Source organism: Ambystoma mexicanum, chromosome 3q, assembly GCF_040938575.1.
Source record: "Ambystoma mexicanum isolate Mex_15411 chromosome 3q, UKY_AmexF1_1, whole genome shotgun sequence".
Lineage (NCBI taxonomy): Eukaryota > Metazoa > Chordata > Amphibia > Caudata > Ambystomatidae > Ambystoma > Ambystoma mexicanum.
In genome coordinates this window covers 1,169,664,200-1,169,686,832 of record NC_090926.1, presented here as the reverse complement: position 1 = coordinate 1,169,686,832, position 22,633 = coordinate 1,169,664,200, and the positions used below count along the sequence as shown (strand labels likewise).

Here is a 22,633-nt window from a genome sequence, read left to right as displayed (position 1 = left end):
CCTTTGTGCATGAATCACGAATAGCGGGCCAGTGGAGAGCGCTGTAGAATTGTGCTGACTCACTCCGGGGCTCGAAAGGGACCTGGCGGCATAGCGTTAGTAACGCTGTTACTAGGAGCCTTTTCTATTTATATGGCGGCCATTTTGGATCGAGTGCGTCCGAAAATGACAGATAACTCAACCATTAGGGCTCGGACTGGAAAAATACACTATTATCAGTCTTGGCCATGGTATGGCCAATCTAAAAACGTAATTTAGAATGTAAATTTGAAAAATGATATCTACGTCGGCCATGTTGGATCGAGTGCGTCCGAAAAAGACAGATAACTCCACCATTAGGGTTCGGACTGGAAAAATACACTAATATCAGTCTTGGCCATGGTGTTGCCAATCTAAAAACGTAATTTGGAATGTAAATTTGAAAAATGATATCTATGTCGGCCATGTTGGATCGAGTGCGTCCGAAAAAGACAAATAACTCCACCATTAATGCTCGTATTGAAAAAATAAACATTTATCAGTCTCAGCCATGGTGTGGCCTGTCTAAAAAAGTAATTTAGAAGTGTAAAATTGAAAAATGGTTTCCATGGTAACCTCAGAAGCCTTGTTGAAGAACAGGGCGTATTAGTGAAACTAAAGGGAAATTCAAATAAATTAGAACACTGAAAGCGCTCCTTGTGCTTGAAATGACTGGCAGGGTAGTGACATGACGTGATGTTGACATGCTTTTAGTAATGGAAAACAAATCCACATAGTAACATAGCACAATTTGTACACATGTTCGACAAGGGACAATTTGTACACAGGTTCGAGTGGCCCAGTCAATTCAGTGTTATGCATGCCATTCGACATTGTTGGAAATCTTTACAGCTGATAAACACTGATAGGCATCTTAATTCATTCATAGCCCTTTGGTAGAGATTTCATATTACATTTCTTGACCGGAGGTCATAGGCATTTTACAGGTGCATATACATGGCCAAGACTGATAATAGTGTATTTTTCCAGTCCGAGCCCTAATGGTTGAGTTATCTGTCATTTTCGGACGCACTCGATCCAAAATGGCCGCCATATAAATAGAAAAGGCTCCTAGTAACAGCGTTACTAACGCTATGCCGCCAGGCCCCTTTCGAGCCCCGGAGTGAGTCAGCACATTTCTACAGCGCTCTCCACTGGCCCGCTATTCGTGATTCATGCACAAAGGTAAGATCTTTGTAGACACACCACCATTAGGTCAGGCATTTTGTTCCCTGAGTGGAACCCCCACTAATATGCCTCTTATTCATTTATGTGTTCAGGTTTCCGCGCGAAGACCGCATATTTAAAATCAGAGTCCATCCCACTCCAAGATCCTCACAAGTGAGGTAAGATTGGTTGACCTATAACTCATTTGTTATTTAAGTATCTGTAAGACACCAGATCACTATTGAGTGCCCTTCTTTGCTTTTTAATAGGATTACACTAAGATCCTTCCCACGCCTGGCGTAATACTAGAAATTCGTGCCAGTGGAAATAATTATCCACAGGTAAGCTGTGGCCTCACAGTATTGGATTTATTCCTTTGTTTAAATGATACACGCTCAAACACACTCCCCTGACGAGTTTTTCCCTTTCCCCTGCAGCACCTATTCCACCCCGTGCAGCACTTCGTCCTGATGAAGGCCGTACATATGCTGGGACATAATTGGTCCACCTAAACGGCCGAAACACCTTGGTGTAGACGCACCCCGAACAACAGTGCATTGTCACTGTCCACTACCAATTGTCAATTCACGAACCCCTTTTTTTTCTGTTGTTGCTTACTTTGTCTAATTGTGTTGTTTTATACTGAAGTATATGAATCACCATAACAAACTATGTATTTTGATTGAGTTTGCGTTACTTACACGACTGTTGTGTCAAACTATGTGACCCCATGTGTTTGTAAATATATCCTATAAGCCTGTACGGTTGGTTTCATTAAACCGTGTGATGTTATGTTGTTTGGAGAACTGTTCACTCTATGTTGATTTTTTCAACTGCATAGATAAACTATTATTTTCTCCAAACAACAAAAAAAGTGAGTTTCTTTCTTTTTCTCCTTTAATGCAGAGGGTAATAAGGGGTGAAACAGTGTGTTTTCATTAGAGCACTCTTCTTTGTACCTATTCAATTGTAATTTTTGTCTTAAAGTAACCCTCCTGGGTAGAATAGGTCCATAACCAGGAGCCCATTTTTTGAATCTATTCTGGTGTCATGGGCCAGGTCCTTCTCCAGTTGTAAGAAAGAAAGGAGTGGCAGAAGAGGGAGTGTGACATGCACCCAGCTCCTCCACACTGAGAGTTTAGTGGTTTAGAGACTGCCAGGGTGTCCAGCCTGGTACCAGGAGGGAATGACTCGCAGCCGCTTGATGTAGTACTGCTAATCTGGCTGCATACTATGTCTGCAGTAGTTAGTTACCTTCCTTTGCTCACGTTTGGTAGCCATCCAGGCCCAAGCTTTATAGGAGGGGCGCACGAGATGAAGCGTAACATGACATGAAGGTTGAATCAGAGTTTCTTGTTTCAGAAAATGTCTCTTTAATTGCACACCAGAAATAATATATAGGAAAAAGGGCAACCAAAACAGGGTCTTTCAGCGAGTCGCCGCTAGCGTGGTCATAGGAAAGCGTGGGCTTGGTGTTAGCCATGTAGTGATCGTTTCCTTTTAAGCGAGGCTTTCCTCCTCTTGTGGTTCTTGGCTGGATCTGCCTGTGTGTCTGGTGGGATCATAGCCTTAGGCGCCGCTTTCTTAGGCCCCAGTCTTGAATCAAGATGCTCACAGCTGGACAAACACGCACATCGGGGATCACTACAGCACTTGAACCCAGCTTTCAGCGGCCCTTGGACTTGATCTTCAAAAGGTTCCAGCGGCCTTCGTTTCAAAGAGGATGGTGTCCTCTCAGCGGTAGTTTTCCATTTCCATGTTTTTATTTCAATGTCTCTCGGTTGCTTTTTTGTTGGCTTGTAAGTAACGTTTCAAGATTACCTTTTTGTATTTTTGCTTCAACCTCTTTTAACTTTTTGTAATTGCTTGATCTTTTTTCAATCTTTTTGTATTTGGTGATAAAAAACTGCCATTAGTAGACTTACTTTTACCCCTATATAAGACATAACAATGGACCGACATTGATATAATGACATGTGACCACTTTTCCAGTGTCCATTTTCAGAACCTTGAGATATGAGCGTCAAGTTTGCAGTTTCGAGCATCCGTCCTCTTTGACTGTTGCAGTTAGCAGTTCACATCATGGAGTGACCATTCTCGGCTGGACGTGTTCTTAGACCTCGCTGCTTCTCCCACTGTACCGGTGATGGTGCCAGGTGCGAGAGTGGTACAGATAGTGATGGAGAACAGGGCCCTCCTTAATATCTCGCCACTTCCCTGGGTAGATGGGTGAAGCTGTGATTTAGCAACCAAAGAATCCTTGTGCATGGTACAGAGTAGCTACTAAACTCTGGCTACAGCATCATGTTGCTGCTGTCTTAGCAATGGTATCTAGAAACTTCCTGTTCCATACCAATATGAATGCATTGTGCTGTAGGAAAAGGGGTGTCTGTGACCATATACACATTTCTTTCAGGGCTGCTTGGCATGCAAGTCCAATGTCATCTCTGTATCTGGCCTCCTTGCCCACCTCCTGTGTGCCTCCATTTGTGTTTTGAATGCAAGATCTGTTGTCATTCATGCGGTGGCCAAAAGTTTGAAAAAGCGCATGTTTGGGATTGAAAGCACCATTTCCAATAGTCCTATAAAATAGGAGACTCTATAATTTACCTTTATCAGTGGCTGGGAGTAGCTCAAAGGACCTTGAAGAAACTTTACCGCAGCATCTGTCCAAGATGCTATGAAGGTAAGAAGCTGCTTGGATCTGTGGATATGTGCCTTTCTCTAGATAAAGGGGAATGTGAAGGTGGTTCTCCCAGCCCAGCAGGCACAGCGGGGCTGTACGTCACCGTGGCCATTTACTCTCAAAAACACCTGGTTCTTCAATCGTGGGCGTCCGAACACTCGGGTGCAGGCGCCCCGGATGTTCAGGCAATGGATAGCCTGTCATTTCAAAGCAACCTGACATCCCTAGGGCTGTGTTGTATCCCAGGCTTCCCCGACACTGGATCACTGGATCATCTCCTGCAGCTCCCAGAAACCGGACTCGTGATGTACATTTCTGCACCAATCTTCAGGGCCAAACCAGGACTATCTCTGCTGCTGGTGAACTTTGACTTTTGGAAACATTGCACAATTTAGACAGCTTGTGGATGATTTCTCACAACTGCGAAGACAGAGCTACTGTCATTGATCAATTTAATAAGAGACTTAAACCGACTCAGATTAATAATCGTCCGGGGACCTAAACTGGTTAACCTTGGTGCCCTTTGACCTTGGAGTCTCCAGTAAACCTATCTGATCGGATTACACCCTCAGGCACTAACAGAAATCTATTTTGTAAAGTTACTCACCTGTAACTGCATTATGATTTTACTTAGCTACATAAATATTCCCTTATAAAGGATTTTATGTATTATGTTGTACCTTTAACCACCCTGCCTTGGCTGCTTTGGTAGGTCTGTAAGACGAGAGTTAGAGGTCTTGAGGGAACCCTTGTTTCCTAGTTGTGGGTAGGTGTTCTATCCTGATCTTGCTGCTCTGAGTAGCAAACCGGCTATTGTGGAATGGAACACCGGACACCATGGAACGTTCTGCTGGCCACCGGAGGGTTCCATGATGAACAGCTTGGACAGAGGCCTGACTACAGTAAGGATGGATAACATGTGCTGTAATTTACTGATGAGATGACTGCTTAGGAATTTGCCATACTTAATAAACAGCCCTATATGAAGATGAGGCTACGAGCCATCATTGAATATATTAGGTCTTTCTAGCACCTTTAAAACAGGACTGAGTAAAGCATGCCTGACAAGAAGGTCAGGGCGTTCATCGGAGTTGCTAGCCTGTGAGAGTATCGGTGCCCACCTGTAAATGGTGGGAGCCGGATAAACTAGGAGGAAAATATTCAAAAGATTTGAGGCATGTTGTGAGCCTCTCACAGTTTAGGACTTTTTTGTCCCGTTCAGCGGATTTGGACTTGGAATACCTCGGATATGCTCGCTGCGCAGGCCACAAAGTCCTTCCTTTCTTTCAACTAGCAGGAGAATTGGCCATTCGGAATGTGTGGTGCATGGCCTAGAGCAGCCATGGGCACAACACAGATGATACATTAAGGGCAAACAGGAAAGCAGGAAGAGAGGCTGCGAGTGTGGGGGAAGCATAGAGTTCAGAAGTGGAGCTAAACCCCCAACCAATGACAAAAGCATTGCTGTAGTCTTGGGCATGACAGCCGCTTAGCATTCTATAAATTCAGTCCCTGGAAGTGTGCTTTAAAATCAATGCTCTCTTTGTCAAAGGTCGAACAGCATTTTGTTTAATTCTTCTTGCTATGTGTTGGCTAGGATGGAGGCTGGATGGAGGAGTAACTATGAAAAGTTTCCACGTCTGCGTGCAGTGCTCCGGCGCTTCCCAGCTAGCTTCACGCTTAATAAATCCCATACACACCTTTCCTCCTATACCTGGTCTTGCACCTCCCATAATGACTCCTCCGCCATCGAGTTGAGGCCTGAGCACAGAGCTGTGATGTGTGATTCGATCCGATAGCCGGTCCGATAGCACAGCGAGTAGAGCGCTCGCTTTGACATCCGTGCAGAGCCTGCTAACGCAGGTTCGAATCCCGGTGGGGCCAAACTCGGCCTTTCATCCTTCCGAGGTCGATAAATGAGCACCACACACCGTGGGTAATAATAAGCAGCGCTCAGATACCAGAGGGTTATTAGTGCTATATAAATGCTAAGTTATTATTATTACTACACACTGTAGCTTCGGTGTCAAAAAGGCGATGTTTCTTACTTTTGTAAAGAAGTAAGGACTTTGAAGTAAGCACTGGAGTCTCTACAATCTGTGAATCTAAAGGGGCAGCTATACAGGGGTTTGGTTTACATTGGGGCGATGCATTTTTGTTTTGGCTATTAGTTGGCGCTTAAGAGCCACCTACAAACCGTACCTCTTAAATTGGAATACGGCTAGGAGGGACACACGGCTTGTGGGTGTCTGGTTGTTTACCCACTCATTGACTGCTCATGGCTATTTTAATTCCTAATTCCTGTGGTCATTCCAACCCACTACCTCCTCCTTTCTGCCCAAAATCTGTCCTCCCAAGATCTCTTTCATCTAGCTCTGTCAAGCAGTAATATCAAACGTTGACCTTCCAGTGTTATTTCTAAGCAGGGCCTCATTCCGACCCTGGCGCTAATGGGTTAACGGCGCCGTAAAAGGCTGCGGCGCCGTTAACCCATTAGCGCCTGAGGTCCCTTTGTGGGACCCGACCTTAACGGCTGGTCTACACCAGCCGTTAAAGTTGGGACCCGCAAAGGGACCTTGGTGCTAAGTACGGTGCCGCAATTTGCGGTACTGTACTTAGCGCCTTCCCCATTCCCATTGAGCCCTATGGGGCAAAAATGGGAATGTGGAAGGGCCATGGAGGAAGGCGGAATTACCGCCCCGCCAACCTTGTAATGGGGTGGTAATTCCCCCTTTCTCCATGGCGGAGTGGGTAACCGGCATGGACCATGGTGCTATTAGCACCATGGTTTTCCTCCTGGGTCATAATGAGGCCCATTGGCTTAATTGCAGCTGTAAGTGTGCTACTAGTGTAATATAAATGCATGAACCAAGTGCGCCTTCCGCCACTAGATTCATATCTGTTCCTTGCACTGAAATCCTGTGAAAAACAAGCATTGAGAAAGCCACCCGTTTTGGCTTCTGTATTGGTATTAGGTATTTGTCAAGCACTGCTATAGGATGCCCAAGTAACCACACCTTTCTTCAGCTTTTAGCATCTCATGGCCAGATAGTACCATATGGCAGTGCCTGTCAAATTCTCATCTAATGTCTACAGAAAAAGCCCAAACTGATGGCTTTGCCAGTGCTTGTTTTGGTTGCACCCAGGGCCTAAAAAAGTGCACACTATATAGAATGTGGTGTTTTCCTACTGCCTGCCCCTTTGAACAATGTCTTCTTTCCTTTGTTTGCAAGGCACCTTTAAAATTCAGAAGACGCGGTTACAGCGCGAGGGGTTCAGTCCGCTCATGACGTCAGACCGGCTGTTCTTCCTGGATATGAAATTGGGCCGGTACGTTCCTCTGGATGAAAACCTCTTCAGCAACATTCAGACTGGAAAGACGTCTCTCTGAGTTCCGCCTTGGAGGGAAGCGGACAGCGAAGGCAGCTGGGTCTGCTTCTTGGTGGGCTCTGCATGCGTGTGAAGTGAGGACTCTGGACACGTTGGTGCATAGGACGGCACATAGCACATGTTGGTAAAAGGGATGGATTTATACAGAGGGTGACAGGTGTTGTCCTCTGGATATGCAGCCACCATCGGTTGGCATGCGCGGGGTAAGGAATAGGCCTATATAGTTCTAATTAGTTATGTGTGTTACCAGTGGTGTAATTGGTGCTTGCTGGTGCTGGGGTGCAGTTGAGGTGTGAACCGTTGCACAAGGGCTCTAGATCTGCTCATATTGGGGTTGGGGAGCAACATGAGTTCCTTACAGTGGAGTGGACTGGCTTTTTACAGTGGCCTGGATGACCTTTTGCAGGGTTGTGGGCGTAGTAAATGGAAATGGCCATTTTACAAGAGCCAGGAAAGCACAAATAGGTCATCCTATTGATTTCTCCAACAAGGCTGTTCCTGTCTTATTAGGATGCTCTAGGTATTCTAGGAGACACTTGTTCATGTTAGGGACATGCTTAGATGAAGGTGTGTCTGATTGGAGGTGGTTGCTATGGTTATATGGTTATGGGGGTAGGGATGAGATTGCCTGGATTCATGCCCGGCTGCCTTTGGGGCCTACTGGTGAGATCCATTTGTATGTGAGTTTACTTGATTCTATTATTGGGAGTTTCTGCTGAAGATGCTTTTATGGGAGGCACTGACTACGTTTAATTGTAACCTCCAGGACCCTTACAGGATGCAGTCACTGCTCTTGTTGGTGTTTGTAGTGGGCCCTTACTATAGGCAGTAGTTTCTATTGTTACTGAGTACTTGAAGTGTACCCTTACAGAAGGCGTTTGCTACTTGCATGAATGGATGCTTGAGGTGCACCCTTTTCGGCAGGCCACAACTGCTCTCATTAGTAAGTACTGGAGGTGAACCCTTACTAGCGGCAGTCGCTGCTATCTTTGGGAAGCGCTGGAGGTGACCTTTACTGGAGCCAGAGACACTACTATAATTAGCAAGTGCTTGTGATCGGCCCTTACCAGAGGCAGTCACGGCTATCATTAGTAAGTGCTAGTCGTGGACACTTACCAATGATAGCATTGACTGCCTCCAGTAAGTGCTGGAGGTGGACCTTTAGTGGTGGCAGTCACGGCTATCATTAGTTAGTGCAAGTCGTGGACACTTACCAATGCTAGCAGTGACTGCCTCCAGTAAGTGCTGGAGGTGGACCTTTAGTGGTGGCAGTCACGGCTATCATTAGTTAGTGCAAGCCGTGGACCCTTACCAATGATAGCAGTGACTGCCTCCAGTAAGTGCTGGAGGTGGACCTTTAGTGGTGGCCGTCACGGCTATCATTAGTTAGTGCTGGCCGTGGACCCTTACCAATGATAGCAGTGACTGCCTCCAGTAAGTGCTGGAGGTGGACCTTTAGTGGTGGCAGTCACGGCTATCATTAGTTAGTGCAAGCCGTGGACCCTTACCAATGATAGCAGTGACTGCCTCCAGTAAGTGCTGGAGGTGGACCTTTAGTGGTGGCAGTCACGGCTATCATTAGTAAGTGCTAGTCGTGGACACTGACTAATGATAGCAGTGACTGCCTCCAGTAAGTGCTGGAGGTGGACCTTTAGTGGTGGCAGTCACGGCTATCATTAGTAAGTGCTAGTCGTGGACACTGACTAATGATAGCAGTGACTGCCTCCAGTAAGTGCTGGAGGTGGACCTTTAGTGGTGGCAGTCACGGCTATCATTAGTTAGTGCTGGTCGTGGACACTTACCAATGCTAGCAGTGACTGCCGCCAGTAAGTGCTGGAGGTGGACCTTTGCTGGTGCCAGGCACTGCTTTCATTAGTAAGCGTTGGAGGTGGACCTCCGTTGGAGGTAGTCGCAGCGTATCATTAGTAATTTACTAGAGGTGGACCCTTCCCTGAGTCATTCACTGCTATCATTATTATGTGTTGAGGTGGACCCCTACTGGAGGCTGCCATGGTTATTGCTCCCATGCCATGGAAACTCTTAAGGGAGTGAGTTGCAAGTGGTGCTGTATGAATCATGCCCTCTGCCACTTTCCATCCGTGATATATGTGCAGATTGCCATCTGTATTATTGTGTCCATCGTTTACTCAGTTTATCAGTCATTGCTATTTCCCACATTTAACCCAATGCCTGGCATCCAGCATCCTTGTACCATTGTCTGGTGTTGTCACCGCCCACTTGCGTTTAAACCTCCTCCTGCATGGCACACCTCTCCACTGTACCATTACCTGGCCATTACCATTATCAGTGGTGAGGGGAGGCTGAAGCCTTTTCCTTGCGGGATGATTCTCCCGTTAAGTGAGTCCTTGATTAAGCTTTTTCGGGCCTCCTACAGAAATTCTTTGTGCACAGCTTCTTGTGGCTTCAGCCAACTTGCTTGGAAGACTGCTTTCTTGGCAGCCATTACATTATGGTAGTGTCGGAACGGCCCCGAGGTCAGTATGGAAGTGCTGGTGCTTACAGCGTCCTTTTCCCTCACGTCATTGAAGCACCAGAGTTGACTGTCCCGGGACTGTAGGTTCTTCGCGTCTCAAAACAGGTGTTCCTTCTGCCCTGGGGCTCTGTTATTTTGCTGTTCTGTGTTACCTTTCTGCTCCCTTGCCTTCTGGAATCTCTTCTTTCCTTCAACCTTATTCTCAGATCTTCCCCATGTTTCCGTTCTACCGCACTGCTGTTCTTCGGTCCTGCTCTTACATCGCGGGACGACGGATACCACCTGCAGTACTCTGATCCGTGCTTCCATCATTCTACATTGGAAACAGGAATCATCAATTCGAGGGGTGTTTGGCCAGCCTTTTTCCCTCAAGTACACTGCACCCTGGTTCCCTGTCCAGGTACCATTTAATACTTCCCACTGGTCCCTTGTGAGAGACCCGGTTTGCCTGTACTATATCTTCCGTGCCACCATCAACAAACACCTTGCCTCCGTAAGAAAGGTGGCAAGTTAACTAAACCTTCTCTTTTGTCCTTATTCGGACAGGTAGGTGGTACACGACCTTCACCGGCACGCTTGCCACCCTGAGAAGGTGATACTTAAGACAAAGCTTTTTTTAATGCCAACGGTTGTTTCAGAATTCCCCATAAATGACGATGCCCAAATCCTAAATGATTCTCTTTAGATGAGCATTCTTCATCATCTGGATGTTGCTGGCTCCTCCATCGCTTACAGTGCCGCATGTGGAGACCTGGACTTCCAATGTTGCTTTTCTTTTTTCTGTGTCACTCGGATCCATTGGTTGGAGTTAGAAGAGCGATGTAAGTGGCTTGAGAAGTCCTAATGCTGGGATTTCCCCATGTCCTCCTCGGTCTAGCACCTGCCTAATAGCAAGGAACTAAGATCCCTGCCCTTCTACACAAAGGGGCAATGGCAGCACATGTGCACTGTGGCAAGGATACAAGGTACTACTTTGAGTTTGTGGAGCATTTGACATTTAAAGTTCAACCATATGGTGTTAGCAGCCCGATTGATTGGTCTAATGAAAGCGTTAATAATTAGGAGAACAGAAGTCTGCACAAAGCTAACTTTCTCTCGGGCACTGAATCCGCATCGAACACTGGACCCCCCCCCATGACCGGGAATAGGCGCTGGATAGGTTTATAAATAGTAGAATTGTCGAAAGAATAAAGGGGGCACCTCTTTTATTAACAAATCCAAAAGGAAGCAATATGGTTTAAAAAAATGAAAACCAGCCCTTAAGGGACATAGGCCAATTATTTGTTGTTCTACTTTTCCAAGGGCAACTCATGTTGTAAGTTCTAATTTAGATGCATAGCACAACCCTGAAAAGTGTCTGCCTGGTTTTGATTGGTGAATGCAGCACACCCATTGAAGTGTAGGGTTTGGGGAATAGTCCTTAATCCCTATGAATGCTCAGTGGTTGATCATGTGAGGCTCGAGCCTCGCTTCCTCCCAGAAGGGTTGCCTTTGTGTGCCAGTCCCTTCTCTAAGAGGAGTTTACGCAACAGCAGCCTTTTTGTCCCAGAGAAGGGCTGCACTGTGACTTGCAGGACGTCCAGATAGCGTGAGAGTGCTTGGCAACAGGGAACACAAGGCCCTGCTTATGTCGTTCCTTCCAGCTTATTCTCCGTCACCTTCGCAAAGTACACGATGCTCCCTGCCTGGAATAATAAACTAGCAAACAAGCCTTGAAGGTTCTCCCGGGGAAGCAGTTTTGCATCACTGTTGTGTGCAAAGTTTTCTGCAAGAGAGTCTTTTTCTCCTTATGGAATATCCCCCACGTCACGGCTCAGGCTGAAGAATACTCCTCAGGTGACGACCCCCGAGGGAGGGTGAAGTAAGATTTTCGAAGGTGATCCTATTGATTGAAAATGTCTGCTGCCTTGCAGGGTGATGAGGGTTTGATGATGCAATTGAGCTCTTTTAGAGGCTTCAGGTTTGCTTTGAGAGTATAGATCGCCACAAGGTGGGCCAGATGGTTCAGAGGTATTGCACCAAACCCCAGCTGGATCCTGCATGGCTGAAGATGTCCACTAAGACTGCATTTAGATTGGCTCTGCTGTCATTCCCTTTGTGCAGGCTAATCTTCACTAAACCCAGCCCCACAATGGAGTCACCCGCTCCATCATTGGCTTGCAGGAAGCTCTCCACTAAACCTCGGCTCGGGCTTGGGGAAATGTCTCTTTTTGACTCTTTGATGGGACTCTCAAAAATACCCATTGCATACTCTGGCCATTAAGGCACATGCCTACAGCGGGATCTTTTTGAAGGCCTAGCTCAGACGGAAGAATATGCATCTCCATCCCTCCTGCCTGACCTTAAGCAAGTCTCAGGGCGGAGCAGCAGACCCGATCCCTGCACTTCCTACCTAATCTGCCTACACCTGCTGTCTGCAGAGAAATCTGTGGCCAGGCCCAGACAAAAGTGGGTGATGTGCATTGTGGAGGAAGACCCTGAACAAATACCAGGACCAGGGATCTTCCTTCTTCCCTCAGCTATCATATAAAATCTACACTAATTCCCGGGACAAGCTGGTGGTCGACGTCAGACCTTATCTAGAGGTACTTATCCAGCAAAGCGCTGCTCAGACCAAGGAATGTATAGTCACACCCTGCTTGCAAGAAGATCTAGAGTGAATGATCGGATACTATCCCTGGTCAACAGCTTGATGACCAAAGCCCAGCACAGACTGGGTTATCCCGTTCCAGCACTTTCCTGCTGGAAGATATGCACAAATCCCTTGGTCCCATTACGTGCTGCAAAAAGATTTCAAAGCAAACTCAATTCAGGTGTTTTGGCAACCGACCCTGTCCACTGACTGCGGTAAGGTCTCCACTAATCACACTTCCCAACCTGCATGAACCTCTTCCACTGATCCAAGCCCAGTTTAGGAGGATCTCTCTCCAGCTCCCTGTGCAGAGGAAGATCCTCAACACAGCTTGGGAACAGGCTGGGTCATGCTGCATTTCCCAACACTCGGGCGCGGACGGAGGGTGAATGATAGAGAACCATTTCAGAACCTTATAGCACCAATAGAATGTTGCTCATGATTACAAATTGATTAAAAGAAGATAGATTAAATATTTCAGATTTCCTGCAAGAGTCTGCTTTTCTGCTCTGCCTTTAGGGCCAGCAACATCAGTGGAAGGAGGCAGTGATCGCCTATTACACTCAGTAGTACTTACTTTCCTGATTTGTACTTTTGACCGTCAGAAAGGGAACGTTTAACGATATATATTTGATACACAACGGTATTAAGTATTGGGTGTGATGTCCATCCCACGTGCAGTCCTGTCGGGAAATGATTGTGCGTGTGTGGCCTACGTTTTGTGGCGTGACTTTGGTGCAGCATGTTGCCACTGATTAGGAATGCCTGTGTTGGGGGTCAGAGTCTTGAACGGTGGAGCTCAATCCTTCGCCATAAAGCGTTCTCGGCCCGTGTAAACCGAGATGTGGCCCACCTTGCTGGGTGTGGTGCCAGTGCATTGTTATGCTAAGTTGGTTTGTTATTCTTTAGGGGCACAAACAGATCACCAGCCCCTGTTCCACCTTCCACAGCTGCAAAAAAATGACATACGTCTCCACGAGTAGGGAGTTCATTTGTTGTCAACATTGTTTTTCAAATGTGTGAAGAAAGTGCCTTGTGCTGGCCATATGCCTGTCCAGGCGCTAGTTGTTATGCAGTGGTGCGAGCATCTAAACCAGTAAGGACATAGCTTTCGAGATAGATATATACTGTCCCCGTAGCAAAACCCTTTCAATGCGCTTTTTACACCTTTCCGAACTTGAAAAAATAAAGGATACTTGTGAAGTTTTGCGATGAAAGATTTAGTGGCCACATTCCAGCTTTAGAGTATCCACAGCAGGATATCCATTAGAGCATAGTAGAGTTATCGCCAGAGCTGATGTAAGTAGTACATCATTAATCCTGCTACAGTGCTAGTGGTAGTGGCTTGCCAGGAATACCTCAGGTGGTAGCCCAGAAAAAAGTGTATCATTGCCATTCATACAACTACGGTACATGTTTGTTTTTATCCACAAAAGGGCCAATTCAGACCCATCTAAGCATCACATGGGAATGGTGGTCAGAGGTGGCATCAGAGATAGGCACTTATTTACCCACCTCCTATGCCCCCATTCAAAAACTGTGTTGACTGTATTGCAGGTAAGTGTTTGATTTTACCTCCTGTACAGGAAAAAACAATGTCACATCTTCCTCCTGGGGGACTGCATAAACATGCAGATTTTCAAAGTGAAATATCACCTTGTAGTACAAGTGATTACCTTCAGCGGTGTTCCTTTGGGTCACCATTGGTAAACATCTCCATGGCTGTAATTCGGGGAATGCTAAAATAGGACGTCTTTTGCAAATACAACCTGTTTTAGCATTACTTCCAAAGCTGTAATAAAGGCCTGATTTTATAATATAAAATGTTACGAGCCAACAAGAAGGCACTTGTAAATCCTCATCCGGGCTGGTAAGGAAGTGAACTGCTCTGGTGAGGTCTGGACACTTGAATTATTATAGCTATTATTTTAATGTTCCCTGTTAGCGTTTATGCCCTTCAGACTATGGACTCAAAAAAGTGAGATGATTTTGCCCTTAAGGCATGTGAGTTATAAAGCTGGGTATGTGTTTTTATATATGTTAAACCCTGGGAACTAGGATCCCAGAGAAGTTGCTAAAGGGAACCGCAGTGAGCTGTCACTGAGTGTTGGACTCTTGTTGCACGGGGTCACCTCCAGCCTCTTCCAGTAGCTGTCCCATGGAGCATGTGAACTGAGTCTGGTGATGCCTGCCACTGGGTGTGCCACGCCTGTTCATGTATGAGTACGCCCCATCACAAAGTCCACAGTGCCGTTGTGGCACACCTGGTCAATTCTGGCATGTGGCTGTGGAATACAGGCACCGGCAGACATTTCTCCCTCCTTCATTCTTCACTCAAGGAGGCAAAACGGTTGGGAAAAGGTGTGGGAAGATTTGCCATTGGAAATATAAAACCACATATGCAAGCTTCTATTGAGGGAGGTGGGGAGAGTCCACACTATCCGGCTGCTCTCCATTGTGCAGACACAGATCCGACATACAAAACCCCTAAATATTTTTCATTCGACAGTAAAAATGTATGCACATTTTTATTTAAGTTTTATTTGGTGTATAAGATTGGCACTATGAATGCAAGATTAGTGTTGCAATATGTTATCCTGCTCAGTCAGCGTCACCATCACTACAAGTGTCTTTGCCAGCAATATCGCCCCTGGTTGGTGTCTCCCAGGAAACAAAAAATGCTCCTGCGTGTGTTTTCTCCCACTGCTATCTGCAGGGGAATTTCTTACCTGCTGTGTTTTTATTTTGTACATATGTCAAATAGCTGCACATGGACTTCAACAAATGTCTTAAAACCTTTGGCATCTTACATTTAAAATTACAATTTTGTAAAACTGATTCATTTATATGTTTGAAATAATAAAAATATTTCTATGTTAAAATGTACATGAAGCAAGGTTTTGTTTGCATTTCTAAGTCTGTGCATATGCTGCAGTTGGTCCTGGCTCACCCTGAAGGTGATTACATTGCCACTTGTGAGTAAAGCACAAACTCTATAACTGAATCACCACTTGGCTCTTAATGTTGGGAATGTGGTTTAGTCACAGTGCCAACTTGCTCTTTTGCAGTCTCATCTGGTTTACTACTCCCTTTAGGCCTACCTTCCGATATACAGTATTTTTGTTCACTAACACTTCGCTTAAAAATGTCTTTTTTTTCAACTTACTTACATTGGTCATGTTGCTCTCCCTTTCCACTTTCTTCCTTTAAGCCTGACTTTTCATTTATTGTTCTTAGGATTCTCTCCCCCTCTCTCTGCCTGGCCTCTCTTTAGTTTCCACCCTCCATCCTTCTCACCTCTTCTCTTTGTATGTTTACCTCCACGTTTGTAATGCCACGCCCCTACCTACTTGTCTTTAACATTTGTTTTAATGCCCCTTATTTGTGTGTGCCCCTAGCCAGATTCCCAGAGCAGAGAATACAGTCAAATTTAAAGTTTGTCCCAGTGGTTTCTGGGATTTAGGGTTTGAGGGTAAGGGCACAGAGCATAAAACGCAACACCCACCCCCACTTCCAAATGAATACTGGAGACCAACCACTAGAGTAGCATGCGGCTGTAAAAACTGATATAAGCCTCAGAAATACTATTAATGGTAATTCACTTTTTTCATATGTGTTAACATATTTATCCATTCTAAATAAGTGCAAATGATTACATTATTGACTAATTGCAATTTATTCTAGTACGGCAGTGCCATTGTAATCGTGCATGGACATGGCAGTTCAGAGCCTGCTGCCTGCTATGCAGAGACGTCCCTTCTGCTACTGGTGGAAACTAGAGGCTCGAGTTGCATTGTGATCTGGATCACTAAGATTCAATGTGTTTAATAATAATTTAAATGATCAGCGTGTATGTACCAAGCTGGCAGGTGTTTCACTCAGACACACTTGATTAAAGTTGGACATCTCTAATTCTAGTTTCATAGCTGCTGAGTAAAGCCTTCTGTCTCGTCCGCCACATGTGTATGATGCTTAGCCTGTTGTGAATTTAGATGTTTGTACAGGCCTGTCTACCGTAGCCATTTCATTACACAATTGAGAAGTGGCTGCTGAGAGAAATGTGTACACGTAACCCAGGATTGCACACCTGATTTTGTTAGAGGGTCGAATGTAGCACACATTCTCATACAGTGGGCCGGGCTGTATGGATATGAACATTGGTAGGAGGGTCAGTGCTTGAATTTGAGTAAAAGAATTGAATAAAACATGATCTATTTTTAACTTTGTGATACATTGCCTTCTAATGGTATTACCACTTTCATTTGTATTATGGGACTTAAATGATGTTTTAAATGAAAATAAAATTGCAGCAGACCAGAACTGACTTCAGATCAGGCAACACTTTTCCATTAAACTAAGTGACTTGGCAACCAGAAATAATGTCCTGGACAGTCACATTCGGCCCACAGGTTACATGATGTGCTCTACTCGCATAACCTGTGTGTGCATAACCATGTACAGTGGGCCACTTGTTTTAAAGGGCTCTGCTGCAATTTCCCGCTACTTTGACACTGTAGTTCTCCTCACCCAGAAGAGTTACAAACACAATTTTATTTTTGATGACCTGAAGTGAGTAATCCTTTGTGTTCTCGGGGGATGTGAGAGCAGCATGTGCTAGTCTGGCAATGTGGCGCATTTCATTTTAAGTTGATATCAAAATTACAACTAAAAAACAAAGGCAGCAATGGCCTCAAACTCCAAATCGGGTGCATAAGTGGACAGTATTGCGCTACTATATAAAATGGCAAGTCCACTGCTGGCACCCTCCCATTGTAAAGCGCTCTGCAGCTCCTGAGCTAGGTATGCGCTATAAACAATAAAACAACTGTGTTATTGTTTTTTTAAGTTATATGGTGCCAATTAATCTGAAGCCATCTTTGCACTTTGTAATATACATAACATAACAGATGATGGCACAAGCAGAAAGCACTTGCTTTGGGAGCAGGACAAGGCCATGCCTCATTGGTTCGGTACCCTGGTACGGTCAAGTCAGCCCTTTACATACATCAGTGAATTGAGTACCCCATTGTAGGAAATAATTGATGGTAATAAGTAACATGAGTTACCAAGCGCCCTGAAACTAGGTTCCTGTGACAGTGGCACCACGTACAACAGCAGAATGAGAGAGAGAGAGAGAGAGAGAGAGAGAGAGAGAGAGAGAGCACGACATGCATGTGGAAGGTTGTAACACTTCAAAAAACCTCCCACAAAACATGCCACAGAAAGTCCCAGCACTCAAGACCAATCCACCTTCTTACAAAAATAATTCGGTTTTATTCATTATAAAAACAAACAACCAACAATGCAAATTGGCAATATAGGGTAGGTATAAGTCAAAAACCGCCCCATGGCATACAGGTTAAACAACACTCACCCCCCCAGGGTGGAAAATCGCCACGCGTTCCACCTGGATATACCAAGCTTCCTCCAGCTGATCAAACTCCACATCCGTGAAACACATTACATTTAAAACGAAAGGAAAGCGGCTCGAACGAGCGGCTCCTCCCCCTGACCACGAGATACCGCATTTTGAAACAAGAGTAAGTGGAACGCCGTGATAAAATGAGTCAATAGTCATTGTGTTCACTGTGAACACTCAGCGCTGATTGTATATACTGTACCAGCGTGATACATGAGATACAGGGGAATGAGCCGTTCGCTCTATGCAGCATTACCTTACTCTAAAACTTACACATCACATACGGAATTGTTATCATGTGTCTATTTGCGCTAATTGCAGAAACGCATGTCAAGAGTGGAAGAAAATCTTGAAAGACACAAGGGTGAAATTAGAATTAGAAAACAGCAGAAATTCAAAAGAGATCGTTTGGATTATGAACAGGGCAGAATATATACTTTCGCCAAGTGTTTCGATGCTCCCATCAAACAAAAACTTGTGAAAATTGCTACTAACAGTCAAATTCCTGTTGCAGTATTAGAGGAACTGAGTAGCACAGAGGTGGATACCTCAGACACAGATGGGGCCACCTCAAAAAGGCTCAATTTTTTAGAAGAGTTCAAACTACTGCACTTAGACAGCAGGATGGACAAGAGAGGAAAGGGCCAATACACCGGATAAGGAAAAGGTGCAGCAGGAAGAACAGAAAAAAGAGGACGAGGCAGGGACACCAGCACAAACAATGCACCACACATGGTCACACGATCTGGCAACAATCCGGTAGGAAGACTTACAATTCAAGATTTTCAACATTTCTTCCAGAATACTTACACAAGAAGAAACCTCGGTTTTATCAATGTGTCTCTCCTTCAGCCCCACTTATCTCTATGATTACACATCCACAAGGGTGGATCTCTTCAAGTTCCTCAGAAAATTGAAATTAACCAACTTTTATGCTATAAAGGTTAATGACGGAACACAAAATAAAGATAGGTCGAGTAGAGAGACATCCCCCTCACAGATAAAGACATGATGAGCCTCATGTGCCTTTCCAGCATGCAATCACAAACTGACCCTAATTGGGAGTTGGTGTCCACTTTGGACAACGCAACATTAGAACAGGAATTTGTTATACCTACAGATATTGCATGCCCAAGCAATCTAAAACCTAAATCGATCTTCTGTCCTAACATCATCTGTGGCCCTATTGATACCTTTGAAAGTCTGGTCATGAAAGATCTGAAAAAACTGCCTATGAAGATACCTCCAACATCAAGAAATCTCAACTACCTGCAATACAGGGCATTAGAGAATTTAAGGGACGACCATACCATAGTAATACGTCGGACAAAGGAGGTGGCATAGTGATCTTTGACAGTGAGAAGTACAACATGGAGCAAGTAGACAACTGAATGTCATCAGCAACTATGCAGTGGTAGAAAACAGTGTACTAATGGAAACTAATACACTATATTATTCTATGTTGCGCAAATGGTGTGTTATGGAATTAATTGATGATGAAGAATATTGGTTTCTCAAGAATCCTTTTCCAGTTACACCATTGATTTATTTCAATCCCGAGATCCACAAAAGCTTAATTGACCCTCCTGGTCGCCCGATAGTCTCCTCTATAGGGAGTCTTCTTGAAAATACCTCGACATTTCTGGATCATTTCTTACAACCTTATGTGATCAGTCTTAGTTCTCATATACGAGATACTTCGGACCTGCTCACTAAATTAGACAATGTCAATTGGGAACCGCAATACATCTTGGTCTCCCTTGATGTTGTCTTGTTATACACCTCTATTATACACAGAGAGGGGATCGAAGCATGTAAATTCTACTTGGAATCTAGATCCGTCAGTCATCGACAGCATAAAAGGCTGCTGTTGGAAATGCTTCCATTCTGTCTGGAACATAATTATTTCTTACATGGAATCTCCATTTACAAACAAACCCAGGGAACGGTAATGGGATCTTGTATGGCCCCAACGTATGCCAATCTTTACATGGGGTGGTGGGAGACGCAGGTAGCTTGGAGAGAAGCGATGGAAGAATTTACAAAACACATAGTTGTGTGGTATCGTTTCATAGATTAACTTTTTATCATATGGTACGGCACTGAGATACAACACACAACTATGTCCACACTCTCAATGTTAACAATCTTAATTTAGAATTAACATGTGTACACAGTAGGAAATAATTGGTATTCTTGGATGTGTCATTTGTTGTGGAAAATAACAGTCTGACATCTAAGCTATTTAGGAAAACAACGAGTTCCAATTCCACTCTGCATGCCTTGAGCCATCACCCTACCCCATTGAAAAATTCGATCCCTTATGGTGAATTTTTGAGAGCAAAAAGAGCATATAGTAAAGATCCAGATTACCAGGCAGAAGCCAAGCAGATTGAAAAGAGATTTGTCACACAAAGGTACAACAAGAAGGTTGTTACAGACTTTTTCATTAAAGGAGAAGTCGCCAAAAGATCGGAACTGTTTAGGGCACATACCACCAAGAAAAAGGAAAAAATTAGATTCATCACAGGATATAACCATCAAGCCAATAATATTAATCTATTATGAAAAAATATTGGAATGTGCTCCTGACAGATCCTGATCTTAAAAAGCTGTTTGATGCAGACCCTAATGTAACATACCGCAAAGCACCCACCTTAAAGACTATACTATCACCGAGTATGGTGGTTACAGAAGCTCTGCTGTTAGGCCACTTTATGAAACAAGACCTGGCAGGTTTCCGCAAATGTGCAAATTGTAAAATGTGCAATTGTCTATCCAAAACCCCATTTGTGAGTTCCAATGGTTTAAAATGGAGATACACACATAAAATGACATGCATTACGAAATTTGCAGTATATGTTATTACCTGTACTTGGGGGCCTCCATTATATTGGATCAACTATAGGAATGCTCAAGTTAAGAATCCTTCAACATTATAGAGCCATCAAGAATGGTGATGTCACTAACCCTTTGACAAGACATTTTGTAGAGAAACATGGTGGAAATGTAAAGGAAATGTCATTCTTGGGTCTTGCACATGTGCCACAACATAAGAGACTGGGAAACGGAGAGCTAGAGGCGTCTCTGATTTATAAATTTGACACCTTGAGACCTCAAGGACTGAACATTGATCCAGAAATGTATGCATTTCTCCAATGAACTTGAACTTCCCTGTCAATCGTTATGAGCATTGAAGGATTTGTGGTTCTGGGTTTCCCTCTCCCCCCCTTTTAGAAAGAGGTTAGAGATGCTATAGTGGGTATGTCAATGTGACACTACTCAGTGCTGCATCCTATTAGACAGTGAAGGTTACATAGATGAACTATTCTAATTCAGGGTGAGTTGCACAAGCACTTTATCATATTTATGAATGAATGCTTTATAACTCAGGGTCATTTGCACTAGCACTTTATTATTTGTTACAAAGTGGTATGTGAGAATCAGATGCACTTGTACTTTAAGATCCTCCCTGAGGGTTATACTATGTACTGTTTCTTTTTCGTACTGCCATATAAAACAGTCTTGATCGATCATACTGACAGGAAGATTGCAAACGGAGGAACATGGCAAAACATGGATATTTTAACAAGACGTGTATGCACTAGCGTTAACATGTGAACATGACTGCTGAGGTGAACTGCTGTATTTTAATTCCAATGGACATGCACTTTATGGGCAATCACTATTTGAGTGGAATTTTTTTTTAGGGTGAAATAGTTTGCATATAAGCTTTAACATTATGGGATATACTATATTGAAACAGTTAGAGTGCTCCTCGACGAGAGGGCACTGTGTCTTGCATCCCTAATGGAATACGATGGTTATAGGGGTGTTTGTTGCCGTGCCATATTTAGCTTTGAGTCCAACACCTCACATCCAGTGACGTAATGGATGGGCTCTCATCAAGAAGATGAAGTCTATTTATGTGATTATGAGGTGCATTAGTGCAAATAGACACATGATACTAATTCCGTATGTGTAAGTTTTAGAGTAAGGTAATGTGACATAGAGTGAACAGCTCATTCCCCCGTATCTCATGTATCACGCTGGTACAGTATATACAATCAGCGCTGAGTGTTTACAGTGAACACAATGACTATTGAGTCATTTTATCATGGTGGTCCGCTTACTCTTGTTTCAAAATGCGGTCTCTCGTGGTCACGTGACTGGATAGGAGGAGAGAAGGGGGAGGAGCCGCTCGTTCGAGCCACTTACCTTTAGTTTTAAATGTAATGTGTTTCACGGATGTGGAGTTTGATTAGCCTGAGGAAGCTTGGTATATCCAGGCGGAACGCATGGCGATTTTCCACCCTGGGGGGTTGAGTGTTGTTTAACCTGTATGCCATGGGCAGGTTTTTGACTTATACCTACCCCATATTGCAAATTTGTATTGTTGGTTGTTTGTTTTTATAATGAATAAAAACAAATTATTTTTGTAAGAAGGTGGTTTGGTCTTGAATGCTGGGACTTTCTGTGGCATGTTTTGTGGGAAGTTTTTTGCAGTGTTACAACCTTCCACATGCATGTGTTTTTATATATATTAAGGAATTTAGCGAACGTTCCTCTTCCCAGCATCAGCTACGAGAAAGGCATAGCACTATTTTGGCAACCTTGTTCTATAATGTCTGAGGCTTGTGGAATCTGCTTAGATCACATGCTATGCATAGGCCGACATCAAGTGGAAGCTGCAGAGTATTATAGTTGTTGTTTTCGAAACTCAAAAAGGGACGTCGACAGGGCGTGCCAGTAATACCATCCCTAGTGTGCCCATGGTGCGTCACGCGTTGAGGTCCCTCAGATTGTTCTTTTCTGCCAATAGGTACT

At 44.3% G+C, this 22,633-nt stretch overlaps 1 protein-coding gene across 2 annotated transcripts in view; it reads left to right on the top strand.

Annotated features, from left to right (window-relative positions):
- Positions 1-15,273, top strand: part of SLC27A1 (solute carrier family 27 member 1) — a 256,989-nt gene extending 241,716 nt beyond the window's left edge. For both annotated transcript variants that reach the window (XM_069604011.1, XM_069604010.1), the window contains exon 13: positions 7,105-15,273. In XM_069604011.1, the coding sequence (XP_069460112.1) occupies positions 7,105-7,262 (158 nt within the window). In that variant the 3' untranslated portion in view covers positions 7,263-15,273. The remainder of the gene's footprint in view (positions 1-7,104) is intronic.
- Positions 15,274-22,633: the final 7,360 nt, after the last annotated feature.